The following is a 23,195-nucleotide window of genomic DNA, read 5'->3' as shown; positions in this document are numbered from 1 at the left end:
TGGGGCCTCCAGAGTGGCTAGGGCTATAACTATTAAGTCTCTAAAGAGAGGAATTATTGCCAGGTGCGGTGGCTCATGCCTGTAATCCCAGCACTATGGGAGGCCAAGGTGGGTGGGTCACCTTGAGTCAGGAGTTTGAGACCAGCCTGGCCAATATGGTGAAACCCCATCTTTACTAAAAATACAAAAATTAGCCAGGTGTGGTGGCATGGTCCTGTAATCCCAGCTACTCAGGAGCTGAGGCAGGCGAATCACTTGAACCCAGGAGGCAGAAGTTGCAGTGACCTGAGATCGTGCCACTGCACTCCAGGGTGACCAAGACTCTGTCTCAAAAAAAAAAAAAAAAGGAATTTTTTGAAAATTAGAAATAAATCCCCCCTCATAATTTTAATCCCACCATAATAGGCTTAACATCTATCTCACTGGACATTTTTCTATATACCTAGGATTGACATAGGATTATAATTTCCTTTATAAAACTGTGATCATGCTACATATAAATAGTTCTGCAATTGCATATTCCCCACAATGCTACATCCTGACCATACTAAAGGACAAATTATGCGTGACTGCTTTGTCCTTGTACACTTTACGCCAGAGCGCAAGGACTTCCTTCATCTGACTTGTGCCCAGCCAGACGGTAACAGGCATGGCTGGTAGGGCTGAGTCAGCTCCATGCTGACAGTGAGTGAATCCCCGGGGCGCAGTATGGCTGCAGGCAGTGTGGGAGACCCCATCCGTCTCCACCAAGCCTGGGCAAGGTCAGCCGAGTTTACAAGAGATGGATGACCTTCCTAGACCCGAGACGGGGCTATTTAAAGGAACGTGCCACCGAGCCAAAAATGTGGGGGCTGCAGAGCCAGCTTCCACACAGAGGACCAGATTGGCCTTCCCTGGGATCTGCTTCCTCAGGCAAAGCAACCCTTGCAGTCACTGCCACTTGGCTACTGACTGATATTATACTTTGCATTAGGAAATATACTTTTCATCAACATAACCGATTATGACAGCAACTATACTGACATCTGTATTGAACTTCATACAATATTGTCTATAATATGAATACAACATCATTATATAATACATACAGGAATATAATATATAAATTATATCTGCTTATAATATTAGACATAATTATAATATAAATGAAATATGTGTGTGTGTGTATATATATATATATAAATTTTTTTTTTTTTTTCCCCTGAGACAGGGTCTTCCTCCATCGCCCAGGCTGGAGTGCAATGGCGCGACCTCAGCTCACTGCAACCCTTGTCTCCTGGGCTCAAGTAATCCTCCCACCTCAGCCTCCCAGGCAGCTGGGACTACAGGTACATGCCACCATACAAGACTAATTTTTTGTATTTTTTTTTTTGTAGAGACGGGGTCTTGCCATGTTGCCCAGGCTGGTCTCAAACTCCTGGGCTCAAGTAATCCACCCACCTTGGCCTCCCAAAGTGCTGAGATTACAGGCCCATGTCCGACCTCTTTTCTCTATATATATATTTGTGCAAAATATATAATTTTTTTTTTAAAGACATAGGGTCTTGTTCTGTTGCCCAGGCTAGAGTGCAGTGATGCATTCATAACTCATTGCAACCTTGAACTCCTGGACTCAAGGCATCTTTTGGCCTCAGTCTACTGAGTAGCTGGGACTAAAGGTGTGCACCACCACACCTGGCTAATATTATAATTAAAGTGTCATACATTTACATAATATTAAATATGTCTTTATAGATAATAACAATATATACTATAATATGATACAATATTGATATAATTCCCACTGAATTCTACTCAGCAATGACTGGAGGTCAGATGTCTTCCCACCCTGGGAGTGTCCCCTCCACTGGGACAGCTCAAGCTGGTACTGCATTTCCCGTTGTCAAAATTTTCAAGACAGGAGCCTGTCAGTGACATGATACCAGCAGATTAAATCAACCACTCACCTCCACAGCAAATGATAGCAGCCACGAAAAGGGAGATATCGCTGTCATCCAGTTCCAGTGCATTGAACTTCATGGCAAAATCAAACTTGGGTTCCATGATATCACAAAACGGTTTCCTTAGACTTTTTAGGAATTCACGAGTTATAAACCCATTTCCATATGCTACCAGCATCCCGTCTTTGTTCATCACCGAAGACAGCATGGCAAATATGGCCTCGTAAACTCCGTATTTTAGCAGTGTCACTTGATCGTTCAGGTCCAAGTTTGCGAAGCCTGGGATGGCCTTGGCGAATTCCGTGAGCTCCGTGACGGTCTCCACCGATGTGCACTGGCAGCAGTGAAAGATGCGGACCTCCGCCTCCTTGTTCTGGATGCCATTGGCCACCAGCTTGGCCACCAGTGTCTTCTCAGCCATACACAGTGTCTCCATATCGTGTATGACAAAAGGCTACAAAGGAGGACACCAAGGTAAGTCAGGTGATGTGGGATGCGCCACGCTCCCAGCCATCAGTTCACTAACGAGCAGCTCCTAACGAGCAGCTCCTGTGTCCACATCACCAAGTTCGGTGCCTCAGAGGACTCAAGAAACCCGCAGAACACAGTCCTCACTCAACTTCAAAATCGGCTGGGGAAAATAAGACATTAATAGAGAACGAACAGTATAAATCAGTAAAATAATAATCATCATCGCCTGACATTCGGTGGATTTCATTGCTAAGAAACTGAAGTACTGGGCTGGGCACGGTGGCTCATGCCTGTAATCCCAGCACTTTGGGAGGCCAAGGTGGGCGGATCACGAGGTCAGGAGATGGAGACCATCCTGCCTAACATGATGAAACCCCGTCTCTACTAAAAATACAAAAAATTAGCCGAGTGTGGTGGCGGGTGCCTGTAGTTCCAGCTACTTGGGAGGCTGAGGCAGGAGAATGGCATGAATCCAGGAGGCGGAGCTTGCAGTGAGCCGAGATGGCGCCACTGCACTCCAGCCTGGGTGACAGAGCAAGACTCCGTCTCAAAAACAAAACAAAACAAAATTAGCCAGGCATGGTGTGTGCCTGTAACCCCAGTAACTTGGGAGGCTGAGGCAGGAGAATCGTTTGAACCCGGGAGGCGGAGGTTGCAGTGAGCCGAGATCGTGCCACTGCACTCCAGTCTGGGTGACAGAGCAAGACTCCATCTCAAAAAAAAAAAGAAACAAGAAACTGAAGTACTGATTTTGTCCACAAAACTAACAAGGATATTAGCAAAGCACCTTTAATATTCTTAAATATTCTCTGAACTCTTAACAACTACTGCAAGAGGCTTAATTACAATAATTGTTAATTTTACCAGTATATGCGCTTTAGAGGTGAACACCATTATTTAACGCTGATCAATGAATAAATCTGGCATGTAAATACATACAACTCATAAAGTTGGCATCTATGTAGAAATCAGCAAACAAGCATTGTTAAACTCTTTAGGGATAAAGTGGAAAAGCCTCAGAATGCCCTTGTTTCTCTCAGTGCAGGAGACTGAAACCTTCACTCAGTGCTCCACGTTCTGGAGCAAGTGCCAAGTCCCCACAGCCGTGCCTTGTGTGGTCCCATGCCCTCTGCATCTAAACCCAGTGGCCTGCCATTTCCTGAAGATCTTGTGGTGGAAGAGGTGGCTGGTCATATTATTTGAAGCCAACATGCTCAGAAGGGATTACATGTGTGGGAGGGCCGGGGAGAATGAGCACAAACACTGCTGTTGGCTGAAATTTACGTGTGGGCAGAGCAGGAAAGTGACAGCATCTGAGGGATCTCTCTGTTTATAATGTGGTCCATGGCTTATGCAGACAAGGTCAATAATGCAGTGGGCTAAGGTGTTATTTCTTTTCTTTTTCTTTTTTTTTTTTGAGATGGAGTTTTGCTCTTGTTGCCCAGGCTGGAGTGCAATGACACAATCTCGGCTCACTGTGACCTCGGCCTCCCGGGTTCAAGCGATTCTCCTGCCTCAGCCTCCTGAGTAGCTGGGATTACAGGCAGGCGCCACCACGCCCAGTTAATTTTGTAGTTTTAGTAGAGACAGGGTTACACCATGTTGGTCAGGCTGGTGTCGAACTCCTGACCTCAGGTAATCTGCCCACCTCAGCCTCCCAAAGTGCTGGGATTACAGGGGTGAGCCACTGCGCCCAGCCTAAAGCATTATTTCTTTTTTTTTTCTTTTTTTTTTTTTGAGACGGAGTCTCGCTCTGTCGCCCAGGCTGGAGTGCAGTGGCTGGATCTCAGCTCACTGCAAGCTCCGCCTCCCGGGTTTACACCATTCTCCTGCCTCAGCCTCCCAAGTAGCTGGGACTACAGGCACCCGCCACCTCGCCCGGCTAGTTTTTTGTACTTTTTAGTAGAGACGGGGTTTCACCGTGTTCGCCAGGATGGTCTCAATCTCCTGACCTTGTGATCCGCCCGACTCGGCCTCCCAAAGTGCTGGGATAACAGGCTTGAGCCATCGCGTCCGGCCGTAAAGCATTATTTCTAATCGCTGCTGGAACAGTGGAGCCCAGAGTGCAGAAGCATCCCAGGGATTTAAAGAATGCCCCCTGCCAGTGGGCAAAACACAACCACTGACAATGCTTCTGATCCACAGCGTGAAGTGTTTCCTGTTTCTGGGCTCACAGCACAAAACTGTCTTCAGGGCACCGGTGGAGGTGCCGATAACCATCACACAGATTGTATGGAATGTTTCAACAGAACCAGGACTTGCAACATAATGCTGGATTAAAAACCCTGATTCTGCATCTGAGGAAAGGGGATATTTTAAAAATTACTCACAAATGAGTGAAAACATTCTGAATACAATATTCAGAGCCAAGTTTCTAAATAATCTGAAGTCTGATTAACAAAGACTGAAAATGATCTCTCTCTAAAGACCTTAAAAACAGTTCAGATGACCATTGTTTGTTAAAGTTTGGAGATAATTCTGCTTCACAGAAAGTTGAAGCTCAGATTTGAGGAATTAACATTTCTAGGAGGGGCCAAATTTTTTTTTTTTTTTTTTTTGAGACGGAGTCTTGCTCTGTCATGTCGCCCAGGCTGGAATGCAGTGGTGCAATCCCGGCTTATTGCATCCTCTGCCTCTGCCTCCTGGGTTCAAGTGATTCTCCTGCCTCAGCCTCCCAAGTAGCTGGGATTACAAGCGCAGACCACCACGTCCAGCTAATTTTTTGTATTTTAGTAGAGACAGGGTTTCACCGTGTTACCCAGGCTGGTCTTGAACTCCTGAGCTCAGGCAATCTGTCCGCTTCGGCCTCCCAAAGTGCCAGGATTACATGTGTGAGCCACTGCGCCCAGCCTCTAGGAGGGACTACGTAAATATTTTTAAAGGATCAATAGCAGTATTCCCTCAATTCCAGAAAATAGACTGTTAGGCCACCATCACTTTATTCAAATCACTAGATCTGTCTAAAGTACATTCAGCAGAAATAAAGGTGTTGAATACTTTTTTTAAAAAATGAGTTGTTTAAAAAATATAAGAAACACTGAGTTAAATGAAGTTGGGTCTCCCCAACTGAGTCTTTAACATGATAAATGTGCAGTGTTCCAGAATGAGAATGAGGCTAGGATAAGCAGGGGTTCCTACGGTGTTCAATTACAGAATGCTTGGTGTTACTTATTGTTTTTTGGTAGAGCATCTTCTAGGACAAATGCAGGCCTGGCTACATAATTTGCGGGACCCAGAGCAAAAACGCAAATGTGGGACCCCTTGGTTTTTCTTTTTTGAGACGGAGTCTCGCTCTGTTGCCCAGGCTGGAGTGCAGTGGTATGATCTCGACTCACTGCAACCTCCACCTCCCAGGTTCGAGTGATTCTCCTGCCTCAGCCTCCCGAGTAGCTGGGATTACAGGCACCTGCCACCATGCCTGGTTAATTTCTGTATTTTTAGTAGAGATGGGGTTTCACCATGTTGGCCAGGCTGGTCTCGAACTCCTGACCTCAGGTGATCCACCCACTTCAGCCTCCCAAAGTGTTGGGATGACAGGTGTGAGTCACTGCACCCTGTGGGACCCCTTGTTCAAAGATGATTATGAATTTCAAGAAGGCAACAGCGGAGCGTGAACACCCAAGCCTGGGCCTTTCTAGGCTTGGGGCATCGTGAAACAGCTTGCATGCCCCTGAGGCCCGCCCTGGACTAGTTTTATGGGGGATGTACTCTCATAAATGAGGACTTATATGGTAACAAATGTCTCATTTCATTTTTATAAAATTATCACTTTGGTTTTAGAAAGTGGGCCTCATTGAACAGGGAAAACTGGAGACCACTGAATTCAAAATGAGTGCTACCATGAAGAAACCAATGTTTATTAAAGCTAAAGAGAAATGGTGTAAAACACATTTGCAAATTCGCTAAACTTCATTGACAAGCATTCTTGGTAAGATCATTTTACAAAAAATCTATGCAGCAGCTTATAACTTTGGAATATGCCTTTTATACTCAAGTTTGACTATGAATATATCTGACATGACAGGCAGTCATTTCAAGTAAATGAAATAAAGCACATTATAAAGACTTTAAACAGCGTGAGGCAGGAAGCTGCCTAGATTTTCCCCAATCACTCCATGCCGAGAGCAGAATGCCCCGCTTGCTGCCACACTGGTCCCTGCAGACACTCGTACGGCCTATGATGCTCAATGATATCTTTCATGAGAATTCATCTCTGTTAGCAGCTGTCATCTTTTAGCAAAAAATTAAATGTGGACCAGGCGCAGTAGCTCAGGCCTGCAATTCCAGCACTTTGGGAGGCCGAGGTAGGTGGATCACCTGAGGTCAGGAGTTCGACACCAGCCTGGCCAACATGGCAAAACCCCGTCTCTACTAAAAATACAAAAATTAGCCAGGCGTGGTGGCGGGCACCTGTAATCCCAGCTACTTGGGAGGCGGAAGCAGGAGAATTGCTTGAACCCAGGAGTGGGAGGTTGCAGTGAGCCGAGATCATGTCACTGCAATCCAGCCTGGGTGACAGAGTGAGACTCAGTCTCAAAAAAAAAAAAAAAAAAGTGAATCAGTAGTAGAGCTGTTTTGGATGACATTATTTAATAAGCTCTCTTGGTTATGTTTTACTATACATTTGTTGAAGTGGCACAAAATATGAAGCACATTTTTTAATCTAAAGACAACTTAAGTAGTAGGTATAATATTGGACTATCACACGGCAGGCAACACCCCAAGACATGGTATAAGGTCATAGCTGTTGAAAGGAGCAGTCCTATTATAACACGGCACCCTGGAGGTCACCCTCATTCCCGAGCGTCTGAAATGTTAAGAATAATGTTGGAATTCCTCTTTCGAAACTGGTCTTAAAAACATGCTCAGGTGCATGTCACAAATTAGCTTCCTTGCCTAACTTTTTTTTCTTTTTTCTTTTTTTTTTTTTTTTGAGACAGGGTCTTGCTCTGTCACCCAGGCTGGAGTAGTGGCGCAATCACAGTCCACTGCAGTCTTGACCTCATCCTCCTGCCTCAGCCTCGTGAATAGCTGGAACCACAGGCGCACACCACCATGCCCAACTAACTTTTCATAGAGGGGTCTCACTATGTTGCCCAAGCGGGCCTTTCTTGTTTTTTCAAACAAGACATTTTACTCTGTTTAATCCCAACTTGCCTGCCAGACTAGCTACAATGGACTCATGGTTTGTCTAAAATTCAGTTATATTCTCAGAGGGTAAAATCTTCCATAACTGAAGCTATTCAAAGACTCTAAAGATAATCCCCAACAATTTGGAGCAATAGGAGAATCTTTGAAATAAACACATGATACACCCAATTCCTGCTTTCTTCATTTGAACTGAATGTCAGTTCTGATACGTTTGTTAGAGTAAAAAGTAGCAGTACACCGTTATTATCACCTTATACTTTGAATTTCTAAAGTCCGCATATTCAGTGCTAAGAATTGTTTGGTTGTTTAACTGAACACCTCACTCATTTTTTGGAAGGTGCAGTTTGCTTCTTAAGCCCAAAGCAGCTTCTTAAGCCCAAAACAGTAAGAGTGTGAGTGTGAGAGCAAGCGTGTGCACATGTGTGTATGTGTATGAGCATATGTATACACATGTGAGTGTGGGTATGTGTGCAAGCAGTGTATATACATGTGTACATGTGTGCATGTGTGTGGGTACATGTGTGCATAATGTGAGGGTACATATGTGTGCATATGCATGCATGTGAGCATGTATATGTACATATGTGCAGTAAGTGCATGTCTGTATACATGTGTGAATGCATGGGTTTGTAGTGTGTGTGGATGCATGTGTGTGAGCATGCATGTGTATGTGTGTGTACACAGGTGTGGGTACATGTGTGAGTGTGCATGTATCCATGTGTGGGTGCATGTGTGTGTGCAGGTGGAGGTGCGTCTGTGTACACATGTGGGGTGCATGTGTATGTGTGAGTGTGTGTGTACATGTGCATGCATGGATGTGTGAGTGTGGGTGCATGTGTGTGAGCATGCATATTAGTGCATGTGTGTGTGTACCTGTGTGAGCATGGATGGATGTGTGAGTGTGGGTGCATGTGTGTGTCCATGTGCATGTATGGGGGTGGAGGTGCATCTGTGTACACGTGTGGGTGCATGTGTATGTGTGGGTGTGTTTGTGTACACATGCATGCATGGATGTGTGAGTGTGGGTGCATGTGTGTGAGCATGCATGTGGGTGCACATGTGTATGTTTGTGTACCCGTGTGCGCATGGATGTGTGAGTGTGGGTGCGTGTGTGTGTGCGTTTGTACATGAGCATGCTGCATGTTGGGGGCTGAACTCTCGGCTGCAGGGGAATGAGGAAACAATCATCACACAGAGGGCACTGACTCTGTCCAAGCCCCTCAGTCTCATTTTCTGTTGCTTCCTCCAAAGTCTTCTGATGACATTCTCAACCCCTGACAGATCAGCATCTTACCTTTTTAGACGCTGTTGAAAAGCACCCATTTTTTTTGCCTCCCTCAGGCCCCTGGCTCTGCTTCCATCCCTGTCACCCTCAAATCAAGGGGCAGTGAGTTCCTCAGAGGCGCTCTGCCCCATCACCAAGGGCCCTGACCATTTTCTGGCCCACGGTTCTGAAATCTCTGGGGCTCAAACAGTCCCAGTGTCCAGATGGACAGAGACATTCTCCATCCACCCCTCACTCCTCCCCTCAGCTAAACCCACCTCTCCTCAATCAACGGCATCTACGTTCCGCTCCATGCAGCGGCCTCCCCCTGCCCCCACAGCCTCCTCCATGCACCCTGGCCAGTTCCAGCCCCGACCCAAGCCTCCTGGCCGATTCTAGGCCCCCCACAACTCCCCCACCGGCTTCAGGCCCCCCAGCATTCTAGCCCATTCCAGCTCAGTCACGGGGCTTTGTGTCATCTGATCTGAAGACCATGAGCTGCTCTTGACAGAAGAAAGGCATTGGCCACGGCAAAGAGAAATTCAGTTCCCCTCTTCTAGCAAACCAGAGGGCTGCTTTAAAATTAAAATCTAGGCTGGGCGCAGTGGCTCATGCCTGTAATCCCAGCACTTTGGGAGGCCGAGGCGGGCAGATCACCTGAGGTCAGGAGTTCGAGACCAGCCTCAACATGAAGAAACCCCGTCTCTACTAAAAATGCAAAATTAGCCGGGCATGGTGGTGCATGCCTGTAGTCCCAGCTACTTGGGAGGCTGAGGCAGGAGAATTGCTTGAACTTGGGAGGCGGAGGTTGCGGTGAGCCGAGATTGCACCACTGCACTCCAGCCTGGGCAACAAGAGCAAAACTCCATCTCAAAAAAAATAAAATAAAATAAAAAGTAAAATAAATAAAATTAAATTAAAATCTATCCATCCCCTGTGCTTCCCCATCAAGGCTTTGAACATTTCAGGGTTGCTTTCACCCCAGCGGCCCCTGCAGGGAGGAGGCGAGCCTGCCTTTCTCAGCACATAGCCCATTATGGTTCGTGTGAATCCATCAGTTTACCAGCCTGGACAATTCACTGTGCCGCCTCTCATCCCCAAACAGAAATGAAGTCCGCAGCCAGCCCTGAGGTCATTGTGCCTTCCTGAGGCTCTGTGGGGCGTGGCTGGGGCTGTGAGATCACCCAGGCTGGAAAGTGATGAAACAGGGACTGGATGTGGGCCACTGGCCAGAGATCAAGGTGAGTGCTTCCAGCCCGATGCTTGGTCTCCCTAACAGATTTCTCACCCACAGATGGGGCTGCTTTCTGAGATGTGTAAGGGACACAGGCTATGGTCTTCCAATACCTACCATGGCTACAAAACCAGAGCTTGGCCAAGAGATTCGGGCTGTGTGGCCTGGTGGTGGGCATCCTGCCAATGGGCCTTTTCCCAGACTAAGCAGAGAGGGTATCCTGCATTGGAAGGAGCCAGCTCTGGAAAGCCCGTCAGCAGGCCAAGCAGAGAGGAGGGGGCCATGCCTCCAATGTCCTGCGTGCAGACAAGGACACGGGGTGGGACCCTGGCTTGGAGCAAACAGTGTGATCAAACACAAAGAGTTACATGAAGGTTGGAGGTTGTCTTGAAAACTGGTACCTATGGTGCTCTGGCTTTGGGGGTGTGGGTGGAAGGAGGCATCTGACTCTTAGAAGAGTGCACGGTTCTCTTTTTCTACAGAAAACCAAATTGTGAAGCCCAATCCTAGACTATTCATCTATCATTTCTTTCTTTTTTTTTTGAGACGGAGTCTCGCTCTGTCGCCCAGGCTGGAGTGCAGTGGTGCGATCTCAGCTCCCTGCAACCTCCACGTCCCAGGTTCAAGCAATTCTCCTGCCTCAGCCTTCCGCATAGCTGGGACTACAGGCACATGCTGCCATGCCCAGCTAAATTTTTGTATTTTGGTAGAGACAGGGTTTCACCGTGTTGCCAAGGCTGGTCTCGAACTCCTGAGCTCAGGCAATCTGCCCTCCTCTGCCTCCCAAAGTGCTGGGATTACAGGCGTGAGCAACCATGCCCTGCCCTCTTATTTTGTTTTTTTTTTTTGAGACAGAGTCACCCAGGCTGGAGTGCAGTGGTGCTATCTCGGTTCACTGCAACCTCCGCCTCGCATGTTCAAACAATTCTCCTGTCTCAGCCTCCCGAGTAGCTGGGGTTACAGGTGCCCACCACCATGCCTGGATAATTTTTGTATTTTTAGTAGAGACGGGGTTTTACCATATTGGTCAGGCTGGTCTCCAACTCCTGACCTCAGGTGATCCACCTGCCTCAGCCTCCCAAAGTGCTGGGATTACAGCCGTGAGCCCCCACACCTGGCCTATTATTTATTTCTTTAAGGTTAAAATGCAAACAGATTCCTGCCTGCAGGTTGCTACATGTGACCCTCAGCTGAGGGTGATGGGGTTCCTAGAGCTTGGGGGTCTCCAAGGGCAGGTGCAGGAGGATGCCAGGAGTACCGTTTGCACTCAATGCTGGGGGCAGGTCATTAGGGAGAAAGACAACTTAACTCTGCTTTGAATTATTTAGAGAGTCCCCTCTGTCGCCCAGGCTGGAGTGCAGTGGCGCAATCATGGCTCGCTGCAGCCTTGAACTCCTGGCCTCAAGGCATCCTCCTGCCTCAAACTCCCAAGTCGCAGGGACTACAGGCGTGTGCCACCATGCCTGGCTAATGTTTTTATTTTGTGTAGAGATGTGGTCTTGCCATGTTGCCCAGGTTGGTCTTGAACTCCTGGGCTCAAGCCATCCTCCCGCCTCAGCTTCCCAAGTAGCTGGGACCACAGGCACACGCCACCATGCCCAGCTAGTTTAAAAAAAAAAAAAAAATCATTTTTTGTAGAGACGAGGTCTCCTTGTGTTGCCTGGTCTCGAACTCTTGGATTGCCTCAAGTGATCCTCCTGCCTCAGCCTCCCAAAGTGCTGGGATTACAGTGTGAGCCACCGTGCCCAGCCTGCTTTCAATTCTTAAATCCAAGGGAGAAATATAAGCTGGCATACAAAGTAAGTCTTCCCAATTTTGGGTTGTACTAATCATCTCCAGGATAGAGACTCCAAGCTCAAAGTTACATTTTCTTTCACTCTCATGATCCAGGAAGGGTCTAATTGGGAGAAGCCTCTGGGGCTGCCTAGCGTGGGTGTCTGCTGGAAACTTCTCAAATGTCTCAGCCTATTTAACTGGAGAATTCACTGAAGAATTAAAGGACTCAGTAAAGAAGAGGTTTGGTTTGTTCATGAAAGTAAGTAGCTTGTGAAATGCTTTATTTTCCTGTGACTAAAATTCCACCTTGTAATTCCCAGTAAGGATTGCTTCAAGCTATTCATTAATACAAATTAAACCTGTTTCACCACGTTCATAGGAAAATGGAAAAAAAAAAAAAAAAGGATCTTCATTCACCAACTGAGGGCTGGCTCTTCTTTGAAGGTAGCTCTGAGATTTTTTTTGTAATGGAGACAAAGGCTTATTTAACTGTTGGGGAGGGGGAAGGAAGACTTAGGCCAGGCAGGTGGGGACATGGAGGATGAGCCATGAGGGGCAATTTAGGTGCCTCTGAAAAGGTCCAGAGCTACCTTAAAAGACAGGGTTTCTATAACAAGTGGTCCTTTCTTTTCCTTTCTTTCTTTTTTTTGGAGACAGTCTCACTCTGTTGCCCAGGCTGGAGTGCAGTGGTGCGATCTTAGCTTACTGCCACCTCTAGCTCCCAGGTTCAAGCAATTCTGCCTCAGCCTCGCAAGTATCTGGGATTACAGGCAACTACCACCATGCCTGGCTAATTTTTTGTGTTTTTAGTGGAGATGGGGTTTCACTGTGTCAGCCAGGATGGTCTCAATCTCTTGACCTCATAATCCGCCCGTTTTGGCCTCCCAAAGTGCTGGGATTACAGGCATGAGCCACCACACCCGGCTTACAGGTGGCCCTTTCTAAGCCCCGAGATGTCACTGCCTTTTCACCGAAGGCAGAAAAGGAATGTAGGCATGTTTGTCTGAGAGGGAGGGATAGTTTTAGGAGAAAGGACCATGAGCACATTTTGAGTGGGAAGTGAGTGGTTTCATTTTCTAGCCTTACAACATGGTTTGGCTCTGTGTCCCCACTCAAATGTCATGGTGAACTGTAATCCCCAGTGCTGGAGGTGGGGCCTGGGGGGAGGGATTGCATCATGGGGGTGATCTTCACGAATGGTTTAGCACCATCCTCTTGGTGCTACTCTAGTGATGGCGTTCTCACAAGATCTGGTCGGTGAAAAGTGTGCAGCACCTCCCATCTCTTGTTTCTGCTCCTGCCATGTAAGACGCCTGCTCCCACTTCACCTTCTGCTATGAGTGAAAGTTCCCTGAGGCCTCCCCAGAAGCAGAAGCTTCCTGTACAGCCTGTGGGCCACGAGCCAATTAAACCTCTTTTCTTTATAAATTACCCAGCCTCAGGTATTTCTTTATAGCAGTGTGAGAACAGACTAATACACCTTAAAATAGGGATTTACTTTACTATTCTATTTTATGTTTTTGAGATAGGGTCTCGATCTGTCACCCAGGCTGGAGTGCCGTGGCATGATCTCAGCTTACTGCAACCTCTGCCTCCTGTGTTGAAGCGATTCTCATGCCTCAGCCACCCAAGTAGCTGGAATTACAGGCGTGTGCCACCCTGCTCAGCTAATTTTTATATTTTTAGTAGAGATGGGGTTTCTCCATGTTGGCCAGGCTGGTATCGAACTCCTGGACTCAAGCGATCTGCCCACCTTGGCCTCCCCAGAGTGCTAGGATTACAGGCGTGACCCACCCTGCCTGGTCAGGTTTTTTGGGTTTTTTTTTTGTTTGTTTTTGTTTTAAATCCAGTTAATGCTGGGTGCCATGACTCGCACCTTTAATCCCAGTGCTTTGGGAGGCCAAGGTGGGAAGATCACTTGAGGCCAGGAGTTTGAGACCAGCCTGGGAAACATCTCCTCTCTACCAAAAAACAAAAACAAAAACAAAACAACAACAAAAAAACAGCCAGGTGTGGTGGTGCACATCTGTAGTCCCAGCTCCTTGGGAGGCTGAGGCAGGAGGATTGCTTGAGCCCAGGAGTTCAAGGCTGCAGTGAACTATGATTGCACCACTGCACTCCAGCCTGGGTGACAGAGCAAGACCCTATCTCTATTTAAGAAAAATGCACCTAAGAAATCACCTTAGTGCTTGGATAAGCTATTAAGGTTTTTGTGATTTTTCTTCCCTAAGTGTATTAATTACATAGCCAATATAATAACTTGGTGGCTAAGATCTTTGAGGTGATTCCAAGCAAGAAGAAAGGAGTTGTTATTAAGCTACAGCTCAGAGTCTCAGAATGAACTATTTCTATTGTCGCTGTCCTTTGCTTAACTGTGGGATAAATATAATTTTTTCAACATTCAACACATGTGTCCTTAATCATTCTCTACGACACTGGTTCCATGTTGCCAAGAGAACCCAGAGCGGCCGCAAACACCTACTGGATTGTTACTGGCCTTTCCTGAGAGGATGACCCGGGCTTTGACTTTGTTCATGTTGAAGTTCTTCAAGTAGGCCTCGTAGATTCTCTTGGCCAGAGATTTGAGATCTGCGGTTTCAGAATCTTCTATGTCATGTTCGCAGGTAAGAATTTCTGCTTTCAGTTTTGCTTTTTCAGATCTTGGCATTCGTCCAAAACGAATCGCTAGGGTTTGGAGGGGGAAACAGGCATGAGCAGTGAGGTCATGACTGCGCGGACAGGGCTGGACGAGGGGCTCCCCCAGGACTTAAACCAGGAATGAAAATTCACAGGCAGTTCAGACCCATCCTTGATTACTATTCGGCTTTCCACTATGGAGAGATGAAAAATTCAAACTCCACGCACTGTAGACTTTTTTTTTTTTTTTGAGACGGAGTCTCGCTCTGTCGCCCAGGCTGGAGTGCAGTGGCCAGATCACAGCTCACTGCAAGCTCCGCCTCCCGGGTTTACACCATTCTCCTGCCTCAGCCTCCCGAGTAGCTGGGACTACAGGCGCCTGCCACCTCGCCCGGCTAGTTTTTTGTATTTTTTAGTAGAGACGGGGTTTCACCGTGTTAGCCAGAATGGTCTTGATCTCCTGACCTCGTGATCCACCCGTCTCGGCCTCCCAAAGTGCTGGGATTACAGGCTTGCGCCACCGCGCCCGGCCCACTGTAGACTTTTAAACAGGTGCAGGCTGAAGGTGACACCATTGTTTGTCTCATCAGTAGGGTGCACACCACCATCAGGTGCATCATCAACCTTTGAGTGAATGAGGTGAACGGGGCTTCAGGGTGAGTTTATATAATAACTGCTTCTTTTTCCAGAAGGTAGACATGCAAGTCTTACGAACGACTTACTTTAGTTACATTCACATCACAATTAGCATGTTCTAAAACTATTACATGATTGGCTAGAAGGAAATTCATAATGTGGCAAGATGTTTGGGGTGGCACACCCTTCCTATGGACGAGGCGAACATTCTGTCATTTTGGTGCCTTCCACTTGGTTTTTCGATTCTGTATCAAAGTCTTACCATTTGAAGTTTCTAACAGCGAGTCCAATGTGCCACTGAATCTCAGCTATTTGAGAATTTTCTTTTCTTTTTTTTTAATTTTTGAGACGGGGTCTTACTCTGTCGCCCAGACTGGAGTGCAGTGGTACGATCTCAGCTCACTGCAACCTCCACCTCCCGGGTTCAAGCAATTCTCCTGTCTCAGCCTCCCAAGTAGCTGGGATTACAGGTGTGCACTACTACACCCAGCTAATTTTTGTATTTTTAGTAGAGATGGGGGTTTTGCCATGTTGGCTGGGCTGGTCTCAAACTCCTGACCTCAAGTGATCCACTCACCTCAGCCTCCCAAAGTGCTAGGATCACAGGTGTGAATCACCAAGCCTGGGAGACTTTTATTTTCTTTCTTTCTTTCTCTCTTTCTCTCTCTCTCTCTCTTTTTTTTTTTTTTGATGGAATCTCCTCCCTCTGTCACCCAGGCTGCAGTGCAGTGGCGCAATCTCGACTCACTGCAACCTCCGCCTCCCAGGTTCAAGCGATTCTTCTGCCTCAGCCTCCCGAGTAGCTGGAACTACAGGTGCACACCACCACGCCCAGTTAATTTTTGTATTCTTAGTAGAGACAGGGTTTCACCATATTGGCCAGGCTGGTCTCAAACTCCTGACCTGAAGTGATCCACCCGCCTCAGCCTCCCAAAGTGCTGGGATTACAGGTGTGAACCACCACACCTGGGCAACTTTTATTTTCTTAGGCCACTCTGATTACAAAATGACTTGGGTGTGAAATGTTGAAGCACGTTCATCCATAGCTTGGTCTGTTCCCTTGGAACAAAGAAGGAGAACCGAGGAACGAACTGGGAAAATGTGTGGGGCCACCTTACCTACCGTTGTGTGACATCCCGACGGAAAGGCACTTGTGAAAGCGACAATACTGGCATTTGTTTCTATTCTTTTTCTGGATCTTGCAGCTGCGGTCGCACTTGTCATACACCAGCTTGAGTCGAATCGTTCGCCGAAAGAAGCCCTGTGAGGGTAACACGCAGTGGATTTAAAGACCCGGGCCACTGAGAAACCAGCACACTTGCTTTACTCACCTTTGTTGTTGCTCATTTATTGTTTCTTTTTAAATGAACGAAATTTAGGGAAAAGTTATTCTAGGCCAGGCGTGGTGATCACGACTGTAATCCCAGCACTTTGGGAGGCCAAGGCAGGTGGATCACTTGAGGTCAGGAGTTCGAGACCAGCCTGGCCAACATGGTGAAACTCTGTCTCTACTAAAAATACAAAAATTAGTCTAGTGTGGTGGCACGTGCCTGTAATCCCAGCTACTCCCGAGGCTGAGGCAGGAGAATTGCTTGAACCCGGGAGGCAGAGGTTGCAGTGAGCTGAGATCACCCCACTGCACTTTAGCCTGGGCGACAGAGTGAGACTCTGTCTCAAAAAAAAAAAAAAAAGAAAAGAAAAAAAGAAAAATAGTTCTTCTTCTAAAAAGTCTGAAATGATTGGGACAAATACAGAACTTTAAATATCATTACATTTAATGTGAAAAACAAAAAATGAGGCAGCATTCAAAGTCATTTCAAAATGCCCTTATCTGACTTGGGAAAACACAATTACCGTTTTCCAAAGAGTTACTCAGCCTTGTTACAATGTATATGAATGTAACTATCCCCAGCATTGTGACATTTCCATATTTGTGACTAAAGAGTTTCTAGGAATTTTTGTAAGAGTATATTAACTCCCTCAAAGACAAAAATTATAATAAAAGCCAGCTGTTTGTAAACAATTTTCTTGCTTTGTAAAAGCATCTTAAACTCTACCCAGCAAGAAACAATGTTACTAAATAGTCCATAAAAAGCAAAACTAAATGAGTAATTAATCATGGCCCTAAGGAAAAGGCCACTTTATACGGAGCTTTTTCAAAGGTATGTGGTTAGAAAACTTGCGAAGGAGTGCATTTTTGCTTTGGGTTCTTTTTCCTCTTTGCTTTTAAGTCATTCTTCTATATTTTTGCCACAGTGGGGTATGCTTGGCCCGCAGGAGAGGGACAGCAGTGTGCCGGGGAATGTGAGAGGCAGGCTGACATCTTTTCAATGTCCTTACCTAGGCTTGCACAGTGGGGAGGCTAAGGAACGCATGGGGTTAGAATGAGAAGGGTGGGGAGAGGGTTCTAGACGGCAGAGTGCTACAATGTTCTGGCTGTGAGGTTCTCCCTGTGGCCCAGGCCTCTGAGGCCAGGCCTGGCTCTGGGCAGAATGCTGGTGTTCCAAGATCATACATTGTGCTGGAAAGGCGGTGGCATTTTCCAAGTTAGTCAACACCTGCAGTGTGCACCATGAGAAGGGATTTCTGATTCAAACCAAACATTCAGATGATGATATCCCACATATCATGTACATAAGGTGCCAGACTTGAGCACGGCTGTGCAACCCTAAAGGGACGCTGCTGCAGGAGCTCTCCTCATCACTACACTGGCAAACACGGAAGGGCCACCAGTCCAGCTGGCAGCACGCGGGACAACAGGGCCTGCCTTACACGCACTCCTGGCCCGGGTCACATCTGTTTAGGGCAGGCTGAGCCAGCAGGAGGATGAAGATACACAGGGGGTTCCTGTGGCTCGAATGGGGTGGAGAAGCCCCTGATGTGCAGGAAGGAACTGCCAGGGGGCAGGAGCAGCCAGTCTCTGGTTCCAGTCTCTGCTTCTGGGAGCTAGGGGACCCTAAGCAAGATACTCTGTGTTTCTGATGGCCAATTCCCCCGGCAGGAGCATGAGAACACCTGCCCCACCTGGCCTTCAGGGAGGGTCCAGAGATCAACGGTAATGGCTCTCTGTCTTGTATTAGAATGAAGTGATGTTCTTAATGTGGCTTATTTTCTTTTCTCTTTTTTTTTTTTTTGAGACGAAGTTTTACTCTTGTCTCCCAGGTTGGAGTGCAATGGCTTGATCTTGGCTTACTGCAACCTCCACCTCCTGGGTTCAAGCAGTTCTCCTGCCTCAGCCTCCCAAGTAGCTGGGACTACAGGCATGTGCCACCACACCTGGCTAATTTTTGTATTTTTAGTAGAGACAGGGTTTCTCCATGTTGGCCAGGCTGGTCTTGAACTCCCGACCTCAGGTGATCCAGCCACCTTGGCCTCCCAAAGTGCTGGGATCACAGGCATGAGCCACCGCGCCCAGCCCAATGTGGCTTATTTTCTTTTAAAGAACACACTTCTCTAAGTATTTACAAAGCACAGAGCAACCATTTGTCCTAGACTCTCTAAAGCAGCAATTCCCAACCTTTTTGGCACCAGGGACTGGTTTTGTATAAGACAATTTTTCCACAGATGGGGGATGAGGAGGGATGGTTTCAGGAAGAAACTGTTCTACCTTGGAACATCAGGTATTAGATTCTCATAAGGGGCATACAAGCTAGATCCCTCAAATGTGCAGTTCACAATAGGGTTCACGCTCTTGGGGGTTCTGTGCTCTAAAGAGAGAGGCTAATCTATTACTGAGGTCAGTTTCTTTTCTTCTTTTCTTTTTTTTTTTTTTTTTTTTTTTGAGACGGAGTCTTACTCTTGTTGTCCAGGCTGGAGTGCAGTGGCGCAATCTTGGCTCACTGCAACCTCTGGCTCCTGGGTTCAAGCGATTCTCCTGCCCCGGCCTCCCAAGTAGCTGGGATTACAGGCACCCACCACCATGCCTGGCTAATGTTTTTGTATTTTTAGTAGAGACAGCGTTTCACCATGTTGACCAGGCCGGTTTCGAACTCCTGATCTCAGGTGATCCACTCGCCTTGGCTTCCCAAAGTGCTGGAATTATAGGTGTGAGATACCGCGCCTGGCCTGAGGTCAGTTTCTTATCCGGGACTTTCTGCAATCTCTCAGTAATGACTGCCATTTGCTATAAAAGTAACCACAAGTGGTTGATGGTGGCAGCCACCGGGCCCTGTTCCAGGTCCCCTCTACCTTGCAGCCTTCACACGCGTGGACTCCGTAATGGTAGCCTGAGGCCTTGTCCCCGCAGATTCTACATTCGATGTTCAATGCTCCACTGGGAGACTCGTCCACGCTGCCGGGGACCACAGGATAAGTCACCGAGGAGGGGCTCGAAGCTGGTGAAAGCGTGTCTGGGGAAAAAGAGGAGAGACAGATGAATAGTCCAGGCATCACTATCCTGTGTCTGAACCGGGTCTACGAGGATGTGATTTAGCATATGAGGCATCTAATGCTGAGGCGTAAACCTCAGAATACCCATGCAGGGCCGGGCCCTGCCTCTGGGTCACACCCTCTTGCACTCCTACAGCTGCCGTTGTGCTGTGCTCCCAAAGCCAGCATGCTCGCTCCGACTGCTGCTGAGCTGACCCCGAGCTCCGGACCCACACATCTCAGATCACGCATCCCTAGACCCACGCATCTCCGCCCCGCATATCTCCGGACTCGAGTGTCTCCAATCCACACATCTCCGCCCTGCACATCTCCTCATTCCGACATCTTCGATCTGAGCATCTCTGATCCGAGCATCTCCAATCAGCGCATCGCCGCCCCGCGCATCTCCGGACCTGCACATCTCCCATCCACACATCTTCAGATTCTCATCTCCGGACCTGCGCATCTCCGGACCCGTGCATCTCCGGAACCGCAGATCTCTGGACCCGTGGATCTCTGGACCCGTGGATCTCTGGACCCGTGCATTTCCGATCTGCTCATCTCTGTTCTGCATATCTCCAGACCCACTATCTCCGGACCCCCGCATCTCTGGACCCGTGCATCTCCTGACCCCCTACAGCTCCTGATTCGCCCATCTCCGCTCCGCACATTTCTGGACCCACGTATCTCCGATTCGCCCATCTCCTGATCTGCGCATCTCCGGACCCGCGTATCTCCTGGCCCTCCACATCTCCTGATCCCCACATCTCCGCTCCGCACATCTCCGGACTCCCTCATCTCCTGCTCCATACATCTTGGGACCCTCACCTCTCCGGATCCACACATCTCGGGACCTCTACATCTCTGATCCGCACATCTCGGGACTGGCACATCTCCTGATCCGCCTATCTCCGGACCCCCACATCTCCGATCTGCACCTCTGGGTACCCGCACATCTCCGGACCGCACATCTTGGGAACCGCACTTCTCCAGACCCGTACATCAGACCCACACATCTCCTGATCTGCACATCTGGGGACCGCACATCTCCGCTGCACACATCACCAGACCATCTCGCCCATACCTCACCCTGCAGGACTCCCCGTGCCCCCGCGCTGACAGTGCCACACAGAACTCTTTTTGTTTGCTTCCTTCCTTCCAGTTCTTCCACAATTGCCAACTCAGTAAATGGCACCAGAATACAGTATAAAAATCTGTGTGGGTAACACCAAATGCATAATCCATGAAAGAGAAAATATAAGTTGGAATTTATGAAAGCTAATTAAACCTTCTGCTCTGCAAAACACATTGCTAAGAAAATTAAAGACAAGCCACAGACTGGGAGAAAATATTTTCAATACACATGTGGTAATATACAAAGAGGTCTTAAAACAACAATAAGAAAACAAACAACTCAATTGAAAAATGGGGGCTGCGTGTGGCGGCCAGGTGTGGTGGCTCACGCCTGTAATCCCAGCACTTTGGGAGGCCAAGGTGGGCAGTCACTAAGTCAGGAGATGGAGACCATCCTGACTAACACGGTGAAACCCCGTCTCTACTAAAAATAACAAAAATTAGGCGGGCGTGGTGTCGTGCGCCTGTAGTCCCAGCTACTTGGGAGGCTGAGGCAGGTGAATCGCTTGAACCCGGGAGGCGGAGGCTGCAGTGAGCTGAGATCATGCCACTGCACTCCAACCTGGTGACAGAGCAAGACTACGTCTCAAAAGGAAAAAAAAAAATGGGCAAAAGATCTGAACAGTCACTTCAGCAAAGATGATATACAGATGGCAATTAAGCATATGAAACGATGCTCAGCATCATATGTCATTGGGGCATTGAGAATGAGAACAACAATGTGGTGTCACCACACACCTACTAGGATGACCAAAATCTACAAAACTGACATCATCAAATTTGGTGAGGACGTGGAGCAACAGGAACCCCCATTCATTGCTGGTGGGAGTGCAACATGAGACAGCCCCCTTGGAGGACATTCTGGCAGCCTCTGACAAAGCAAAGCAGTTTTACTGTATGATGGACTCACACTCGTAGGTATTTGTCCAGTTGATTTGGAAACTTCTGTCCACACAAAACCTACACAAGTTTAGAGCAGCTTTTTTTTTTTTTTTTTTTTTTTGAGACAGAGTCTCACTCTGTCACCCAGGCTGGAGTGCAGTGGCACAATCTCAGCTCACTGCAACCTCTGCCTCCAGGTTTAAGTGATTCTCCTGCCTCAGCCTTCCAAGTAGCTGGGATTACAGGCACCCATCACCATGCCCAGCTAATTTCTGTATTTTTAGTAGAGACAGGGTTTCACCATGTTGGCCAGGCTGGTCTCAAACTCCTGACCTCAAGTGATCTGCCCCCCTTGGCCTCCCAAAGTGCTGGGATTATAGGTGTGAGCCACTGCGCCCAGCCAGCTTTATTCTTAATTGCCAAAAATTGGAAGCAACCAAGATGCCCTTAAATAGGTGAATAGATATACAAACTGTGGTACAAACAGACAGTGGGACTTCATTCAGTGTAAAAAGAAATGAGGTATCAAGCCATGGAAAGACATGAATGACTCTTAAATGCATATTGTTATAAAAGAAATCAGTCTGAAAAGGCTACATACTATATGACTTCAAATTCATGGCATTCTGGAAAAGGCAAAATTATAGCAATGGTAAAAGGAACCATTTCTGAGCTGGCTAGGGGTGGGAGAGGCAGGGTTGAATAGGTGAAGCATGGGGTTTTTTGATGTGGTGAGACTATTCATATGAAAATGTAACAGTGGTCTGGGTGCGGTGGGTCATGCCTGTCATCCCAGCACTTTGGGAGGCTGAGGTCGGCAGATCACTTGAGCTCAGGAGTTTGAGACCAGCCTGGGCAACATGGTCAAACCTTGTCTTTACAAAAAATACATAAATTTGCTGGGCGTGGCAGTGTGCACCTCTAATCCCAGCTGCTTGGGAAGCTGAGGTGGGAGGATCACCTGAGCCCTGGGAGGCTGAGGCTGCAGGGAGCTGAGATTGTGCTGCCACTGTACTCCAGCCTGGGTGTCACAGTGAGACCTCCATCTAAAAAAAGAGTAGAGTAGAGTAGAGTAGAGTAGAGTAGAGTAGAGTAGAGTAGAGTAGAGTAGAATAGAATAGAATAGAATAGAATAGAATAGAATAGAATAGAAAAAGAAAGAGAGAAAGAGAGAAAGAGAGAAAGAGAAAAAGAACGAAGGAAAGAAAGAAAAAGAAAGAGAGACCGGGCATGGTGGCTCACGCCTGTAATCTCAGCGCTTTGGGAAGCCGAAGTGGGTGGATCATGAGGTCAGGAGTTTGAGACCAGCCTGGCCCATATAGCGAAACGTCATCTCTACTAAAAATACAAAAAAATTAGCCAGGTATGGTGGTGCGTGCCTGTAGTCCCAGCTACTCGGGAAGCTGAGGCAGCAGAATGACTTGAACCCGGGAGGTGGAGGTTGCAGTGAGCCGAGATTGTGCCACTGCACTCCAGCCTGGGTGACAGAGTGAGACAAGAATGCAAGAAAGAGAGAGAAGGAAAATGTAGTGGTGGATATATGACACTATGCATTTGTGAAAACCCACAGAACTTTATAGTTCAGATTGAACCTAACGTGTGCAAATGAAACAAAACTAATTTAGGAGGTTGGAGGATCCCAGGGTGGAATGCAGAAGGTAACAAAACAATCTCACTGTGCTACGAATGTAGGAAACAATCT

General features: G+C 47.5%; 1 protein-coding gene across 4 annotated transcripts in view; it reads right to left on the bottom strand.

Annotated features, from left to right (window-relative positions):
* Positions 1 to 23,195, bottom strand: part of LOC105489798 (peroxisome proliferator activated receptor alpha) — a 100,119-nt gene that overhangs the window by 9,888 nt on the left and 67,036 nt on the right. For all 4 annotated transcript variants that reach the window (XM_071080757.1, XM_071080755.1, XM_011754901.3 and 1 more), the window contains 4 exons: positions 19,298 to 19,458; positions 16,232 to 16,370; positions 14,319 to 14,521; positions 1,947 to 2,394 (listed from right to left, as the gene is read on the bottom strand). In XM_071080757.1, coding sequence (XP_070936858.1) covers positions 1,947 to 2,394; positions 14,319 to 14,521; positions 16,232 to 16,370; positions 19,298 to 19,458 — 951 coding nt within the window. The remainder of the gene's footprint in view (positions 1 to 1,946; positions 2,395 to 14,318; positions 14,522 to 16,231; positions 16,371 to 19,297; positions 19,459 to 23,195) is intronic.

Source organism: Macaca nemestrina, chromosome 15, assembly GCF_043159975.1.
Source record: "Macaca nemestrina isolate mMacNem1 chromosome 15, mMacNem.hap1, whole genome shotgun sequence".
Classification (NCBI taxonomy): domain Eukaryota; kingdom Metazoa; phylum Chordata; class Mammalia; order Primates; family Cercopithecidae; genus Macaca; species Macaca nemestrina.
Note: the sequence above shows the minus strand (reverse complement) of the source record. Positions and strands in the feature narration are given on the sequence as shown.